Raw genomic sequence first — 7,676 nt, 5'->3', positions numbered from 1 at the left:
CGATCGAGGGGGGGAGTATATGTCTCATGAATTTAATGCATTTCTGGCTAGTCGTGGGATAAAACACCAATGTACAGTGCCTTATACACCTCAGCAAAATGGTGTTGCTGAGAGGAAAAACAGGTCACTAACGGAAATGGCACGATGTATGGTCAAAAGTCAAGCTTTGCCGCATTCTTTTTGGCTTGAGGCCATCATGTGTGCCACTTATGTACTTAACAGGTGTCCTACGAAAGCTTTGCAGTCTATTACTCCATATGAAGCATGGCATGATAGAAAGCCTTCTATTGAGCACATGCGTGTTTTTGGCTGTTTGGCATATGCTTTGGTGCCACAAGTGCAGCGCAAAAAATTGGATGATAAGGTTGTCAAATGTATTTTTGTTGGTTATAGTGCTGAAAGCAAAGGTTACAGGTTGTATCATCCGCAAACAAAACGTATTCTGGTTTCACGGGATGTAGTGTTTGTGGAAGATTCTGTTCAGCCCTTGCTGTCATGTACTAGAGACAGTAATGTAAGCTCACAGGACATTTATGTCACTTTGTTGCCTCTTTTCAGTGGTGAAAATACGAATGTAAGTTCTAATGAGGCAAATGTACAGCCTATGGGGGTTTCTGAAAATGTTTTAGAACAGCCTATTACTGATGCAGATGTACATGATGTACTTGATGAGGAAAGGGCTGAAAATGAGCAGGCTAGAGGTATGCCAAAATGGCTGGTGCACACATTGCGTGACAGTAAATTGGATACACCTTTATCTAGTCGTACTCGTTCAGGCTCTCGCCATGCATCTTATGCATCAGATTGTTATGCTTTGGCTGTGTCTAGTTTACATGATGTTGAGGAGCCTCTGTCTTTTGATGAAGCACAAAATTCAAAAAATTGGATTGCTGCCATGAAATCAGAATATGATGCACTTATAGAGAATGACACATGGACATTATGTGATTTGCCTCCTGGAAAAAAGGCCATTGGTACGAAGTGGGTTTACAAGTTGAAACGCAAGCCGGATGGTGAGATCGATCGCCATAAGGCTCGACTTGTTGCAAAGGGTTATGCACAACATAAAGGCATAGATTATGAAGAGACTTTTGCTCCCACTTGTCGCATGACTACTGTGCGTTTTCTATGTGCATTGGCAGCTCATTTTGGTTGGGACGTACATCAATCAGACATTGTTACTGCTTTCTTGAATGGTGACATATTTGAGGAAGTTTATGTAACGTAGCCTCGCGGTTTTGTCATAAAAGGACAAGAGGACAAAGTGTGCAAATGTAAGAAGGCTTTGTATGGGTTGAAGCAATCTCCTCGTGCTTGGTATGAGAAAGCTGACACTCATTTGGTTAAACGAGGCTTTCGTAACAGTCCAACAGAAAGCACATTGTATGTAAAGCGTGAGGATGATGTATTTCTCATTGTGGTTCTTTATGTTGATGATTTGCTGATCACTCGACCAAATGAGAGACATATTGCCGAATTTAAGGCTGATTTGAATGCTACTTTCAAGATGAAAGATTTGGGGCTGTTGCATCATTACTTGGGTATACAGTTTAAGCAGTGTGATGGTGGTATTGCCTTGTGTCAAAAAAGTTACATAGAGACATTGCTATGTAAGTTTGGACTTGAGGATTGCAAACCTATTGCCACTCCCATGGAAACAGGTTTGAAGTTGAGTCTACATGATGCTGGCGATCCTGCTGATGTCACTCTTTACCAAACTGCTGTTGGCTGCCTCATTTATGTATGCAACACGAGGCCAGATATTCAGTTTGCAGTCTACAGGTCAGCAAATTTATGCATAGCCCAGGGTCTAAGCATTGGCAGGCTGTCAAGAGGATTTTCCGCTACCTTAGTGGCACTTTACATCTTGGCTTGTTTTATCCCAAGGGGGGATCATTGCCGCCAGACTTACATGCTTTTTCGGACTCAGATTGGGCTGGTTGTTTTGACACGCGAGTGTCCACAAGTGGTTTTTGTTTCATGCTTGGCAGTTCATGTATATCATGGTTGAGCAAGAAGCAACCTACTGTGGCCACTTCGAGTTGTGAGGCTGAGTACAGGGAAGTCTTCACAGCTACGGTTGAGTGTGTATGGCTCAGACGCCTTATGGCTGACTTGGGTGTTGGACAGGACACTGCCAACACTATCTACACTGACAGTCATAGTGCATTGGCAGTTGCAAGGAACCCAGTTTTTCATGCTCGCACAAAGCACATTGAGGTGCATTACCACTATGTCAGGGAGAGGCTCTCAGCAGGAGAGATCAGCTTGGCTTATGTGCCAACACAGGACAACCTTGCAGATCTTTTCACAAAGGCATTGTCTCCTGAGAAGCTTGAAGCTTTCCGCAAAGCTTTGGGCTTACTCCCCTTTGTGGACTGATCCTGTCCTCAGGGCATGGCACTTCCCTTTACTCATGTGCCAGCTCTCGTTCACCGCATCACTCCAGGGGGGATTTGTTACCATATACATGTGGTAGTGATGTGTGTGAACACACTAGGACCGCCGGGGCATTTTTTCCCTCTTTAGGAGGTTTTTTCCCCCGTGCATTGTATATACGCCCATCACTCTAGGGCTATCTATCTTTCTATTGCACACTAAGTAACACACTCTCTATTGTGTGCCTTGAGCTTCCTTCGTCTTCTCCAAGCTGTGTGTGTTTCTCTGCAACCCTAATTCCAACAAAGTGGCCAGTCCTAAGCGGCTTGAATATCGACTAGCCCTAAGCGGCATACCCTAAGCGAATTCAAACAGCCATCGCATACCCTAAGTGGTAAGTCCTAAGCGGCTTGAATATCGACTAGCCCTAATCGGCTAATTAACGAGGAAGCTAGCCCTGAACGGCTAGCCCTAAGCATCTAGCCTTAAGCGGCATGAATATCGACCAGTCCTAAGCGGTTAGCCCTAAGCGGTTAAGAGGTTGAACATCTAAGAGACTAACCCCAATTAAACGGCTTAGGTTGAACACATAAGCGACTAACCCCAATCAAACGGCTAGTCCTAAGCGGCTAGCTCTAAGCGGCCAACCACGTCTGGTCAGCATGAGAACGTTGATTTGCCCTAAGTGATCAACATAACAACTCCAATTTACCAAAGCATGAAGTTAATTAAATGTAATTAAAACCTAGCACTAAAACTTAATTTAAAACATTCTAATTAACATTTAAAACACCTACCACATGTCACCTTAAAAAATAGCAACATAATTTATTAATTTCCAAATAAATTTACATAAAATTAAAAAACTAATTATAAATTGCCTTAAATCAAACTAATTTTTATTAGCAAATTTCAATATCTTTGTTTGTGAATGATAATTGTTAACAAAATTTTTAAAATAACAAAATTAAAAAAAAATCGTATAAAAATGTGTGTGTGCGTGCATAGTGTGTTTAGATTGTAGGCAAATTAATATGTATTTTTTATTTATTTGCGTGCATGTATGTGATTATGTATGTGTACGTGTGTATGTGGGTGTGTGTGTGTGCGCGCACGTGCAAGAGAAGAGAATGATAAAGCACTCACATGCAACCTATTTGAGCAAGAAGCACTTTAAAAAATTCCACGAAATCTATAAAACATATACACTCACACACACACACAAAAAAAAAAACAAAGAAATCTACTACAAATCTCGAAAGGAATCTTACCTTTGATGCAGAAGAGCGTGTGAGTAGATTTCCCAGACCCGGAATCCTCGCAACACTAAATCTGCAGCAACTGAGGAGGAGGAGAGCAAGAGAGGGAGGCAAAAAATGAAACGAAAAAGCAAAAAAAATCGATGGCCTTTGTTTTTGCAGGTGGCACCGATGCAGATGTCGGTATAGGCATCCAAATCAGCGTCAAAAGTACCATCGATATACGCCTCGAAACCGTCGTCGAAATGCACGTCCATATCAGTGTCAAAATTTTAAATTTTGTTTTTTTTAAAAAAAATTGGGTCTCCCTCCAGATTTACCTATACATATACTGGCGCCCATCATCGACATCGATAATTTGGCGTCGGTATTTAATCCATCTCTTGTAGTCAAGCTCCAAACCAACTTAGGGTTTCCTCACGGATAGCTAATTGAGGTTTCCTTTCTCAAGGTACTATTGTTATATTTAGATAATTTTCTTTTTCTTTTTTTTTGGGGGGGGGGGGGGGGGGGGGGGGGGGGGCGGGGCGGGGCGGCGGGGGAACTCACAATTGTGAGGGGATGTATTGTATTCTAAAGAGTATTGTGATCTTTATACATTTATATTTACATAGCTATAGCACTTTGATCCTGCAAACATAAGGTCATTTGTGATGGAGAGCTTACTAGCATGTGATAAATAGGAATGTCATTGCCTCTAAAATTGCTCTCGTGTAGTCCTACTGAATGGCACTAGTCAGTGAGAGGATAGCATTGTGCAATAATTTATATCGTAAATTCTAATAAAATTCTTTAATGGTTAATAAGTATGCAATACAAGTTATACCCAATATGTTATCAGGAATAGGCTAAGAAAGAAATTAAGCATTTTCTTAAAAATTGAAAGCATGTTCACAATGACAAATAATGTACCACATGAATACATAAGTTTCTTAAGTGAAGATGTGTTTTTGGCCTGCTAAAAGTTTTAACACAAGAAGAGATAGTTTCACTTTTTCTTTTAGGTTTGTAAAATTCATTGTCTGGATGTGACAAAAATTGTGTGAGAATCACGGCATTGACATATGAGAATCGCGGTCCTTGTTGTGCGGGCCATGAACAAAAGACAGGTTAGTTGGTGGATTGGAAAGCATTTGAGACATGGTTGTCACGGTGGGATCATCATCTTGGACAAAAAGTTAGATGCTTTGAACCTGATAAATAATGGCATAAATTCACAGATAATACCATACAAACTCAAGAGAGTGATTTCAAGCAATAATTTAACTAAATGTGTGGAATTATGTTGGCATTCTATCCTCATTTTAAATTATGTTCCATTTGTACGCAAGCACTCTATTTAAGATATCTTCTTCCTCCTGTAAGCTTCTCTTAGGAAAGCTCCATAAAGGTCAAATGCAAGCATGACATTCAAAAGATCTTGCCCTACCTAAAGCATGTGGCCATTCAATGCCTGAAGAAAACTTTGATGCATCCTGCACAACTTTGATTGTGATGAACATGTGCAAGAGCAATCTTGTGATAAAGAAAGCCATCCAGTGTAAGCCCCATTCTGCCCTTACTAGCAAGCTCCCATCTTGTAGTGTAAGCCCCATTCTGCCCTTACTAGCAAGCTCCCATCTTGTCGAAGATCGACCATTCTTAAAATGCGCCTCAAGTGTGTGAAAAATCAAATGGATCTGCAAGGATGAGTATTATATCTAAGCTTTGAATACTTGAGGTTTTTGGATTCAGTAGTTAGAGTGGATGCATCCATTCACATGTGTGTGTATTTGTGTGTGTGTGTGTGTGTGTGTGTGTGTGTGTGTGTGTGTGTGTGAGAGAGAGAGAGAGAGAGAGAGAGAGAGAGAGAGCCATACCTCACAAACCAATGTGAGAACTAAGTAGTTGATGCCAACGTTGCAAAGGAGGGCCATGTTGAAGCAAGCAAGGAGGACACCATGGTGAAGGAGGGTTGAGGGGTGGAATCCTGATCGCAACAAATCCAGCAAGTCAAAGGCGAAGAAGCCGCAACACAAGCAAAGAAGAGCGTGGGCACCCCCCCCAAGCTTGGTACATGAGCTCTTCATGCTTCCACCGATGGCTGCTCTTTTGCCTCCATGTGATCCCTATCGCTACAAGGCTCACGAGTCATTACAATTGTCATAACTTAGGCCTCTCTTTAAATATGATCACCCATGCCTGCATCTCATTAAAATCCCACATTACAGACTACGACAACATCATGAGCTGTCCGGAGGGAGGGAGCACCCCCATCTGCACTTAGCTATGCATGTGATCCTTCCCAAGATTTTTAAACACCCTTTTGAAGATATATGCCAAACATTCAGTATGAGTATGAGCCAATAAAAATACTAAGAACTTAAACCAAGGGTTTAGGGAGTCTTTCCATGGCCGCTAATTTCTAAGCACTTATTTGTCAATTGCAAAACCAAAAGAAGTTCTTCCCTCAGCAATTCTAGAGAGGGTATGCACCTTGATGGCTTGTAGCATTAGTCGACATGTGTAAATATATGCATGGTTTTAAAAATTATTAATGAGGCATAATACTTGGATACAAAAATATTATCGTTCTTGGCATTCTCCAATAGGATAGCAAGCAGGGCTTCTTATCTCTATTACCATAGTTCTTCACTATCTCTAGTGGGAACCTACTCTAAACCATGCATGTTCCTATTTCACACAATCAATGATGTCACTAGCCTCTACCTAGGGTTATATAAGGGTCTCTTTCCTTCCTCTTTGTATTATACTTATCCTTTTTTTTCTCTCATATATCCTACACGGTCTCAATAAAATTACCTAATAGCTTCTATTTTCCTCTTTATGCCATGTTATTTATCTATTATGTAAGCTCTTGCAATCCCATTGGATAGTCCCTTTTTTTTAATACAAATGGCCTATTATTATGGATATGCTTTTTTATCCGTAGAGATAAGATCTTTGGGATATCTGTTATTTAACGAGTCTCTTAAGAGCCTTATTGTAGTTCAAAATTCCTTTACTAAGGCTTAGATTTTATTACTAAAGTCTTTTTTAATAGTTTTCTCTTCCTAGACAGTCTAGACACAAAAAGCATGGTTTCCAAACACTAGGTTCTGTTCTACCCTCCAACAAATTTTTTCTCCTATTTAGCCTCTTGAGTCTTGGTGCTATCCAAATCCCTGGCACGTGTCATCAAGGCATTTATGCCCCCATAAGCTTCAACACCGTCATTGCATGCTCTTGAGTGCTAAGCATGAGCTATCTTTTCATTTGGATTTCTCTCTTAGCTGTTACCCCTCAAGCGTCCTCTCTGGAAGCATCAAGCACCATGTGCTTTGGCCATTTTTGGCTTGCAGAAGGCCATAGTGGAAGGTTGAGAAAATGTGCACACTTTGAGCCGTTGATGCAGAGCATGCCGATGGTGGATACATGTCCTCTTTGGTTGAAAATGAAACTTTTGTAAACATTATACCTTTTTGGCTTTCTAAAAGAAACCTTGGTGTTGTGTTGGGTTAGGAAGACTTTCATTGTTTTCAATGCCATGATGGAGACTAACCTTAAATGTTTATTTCACTTTCATTTCATATTCTATCCCGACATGTCTACTTTTCTTGCATTCTATTGTTTTAGAATGTTAAAGTGAAACTTCACAGTAAATTCTATGGATACACATACGCATGTATACTAATGAGTTTTTTTAATTTCACATTTCATTTCACAGCCTCACATGGCTTGACTTTTCTTACATTCTATAATTTAATTCTAGTTAATATTCAGGAAAGTCTCTTTTATTAAGCGGACGTCGACTGAGTTTCCTTTCCACAAAGAAGTGAACCGAAAATACTAGCATAAATTTAAAATTTGTAAGATTTTTGAACTATTTTCTCACATATTTCACCATTTTTTCTTCCCTTTACCATGGTTTACAACCAGGTAGTCTCCATTTTCAACCAGCTCAAGGCTAAGCATAGGCAATCCTTTCTTGAACACTAATTCTACTTAAACTCAACCTAATGATTTATCAAGTTCTAATTATTTTAGAAAGCCACCGTG

General features: G+C 40.2%; 1 protein-coding gene across 1 annotated transcript; it reads right to left on the bottom strand.

Moving 5' to 3' along the window:
• Positions 1 to 4,716: 4,716 nt before the first annotated feature.
• LOC147452222 (uncharacterized) lies at positions 4,717 to 7,208 on the bottom strand. The gene is made up of 2 exons (XM_086518896.1): positions 5,498 to 7,208; positions 4,717 to 5,317 (listed from the first exon to the last, which is right to left on the bottom strand). The coding sequence occupies exons 1-2, from the start codon at positions 5,705 to 5,707 to the stop codon at positions 5,030 to 5,032; spliced, it is 498 nt and encodes a 165-aa protein (XP_086375022.1). The 5' UTR covers positions 5,708 to 7,208; the 3' UTR covers positions 4,717 to 5,029.
• Between the last annotated feature and the right edge of the window lie 468 nt (positions 7,209 to 7,676).

Source organism: Adiantum capillus-veneris, chromosome 8 (assembly GCF_014529385.1).
Source record: "Adiantum capillus-veneris isolate H3 chromosome 8, ASM1452938v2, whole genome shotgun sequence".
NCBI lineage: Eukaryota > Viridiplantae > Streptophyta > Polypodiopsida > Polypodiales > Pteridaceae > Adiantum > Adiantum capillus-veneris.
The sequence above is the reverse complement of the archived record's forward strand: the minus strand, read 5'-3'. Positions and strand labels throughout refer to the sequence as shown.

Excerpts from the sequence above, each read along its gene's own strand:
- LOC147452222 (XM_086518896.1), bottom strand. The coding sequence starts at position 5,707 with ATGAAGAGCTCATGTACCAAGCTTGGGGGGGGTGCCCACGCTCTTCTT. Across the intron at positions 5,318-5,497 it reads TTCTCACATTGGTTTGTGAG|ATCCATTTGATTTTTCACAC; the intron begins GTATGGCTCTCT and ends TCATCCTTGCAG.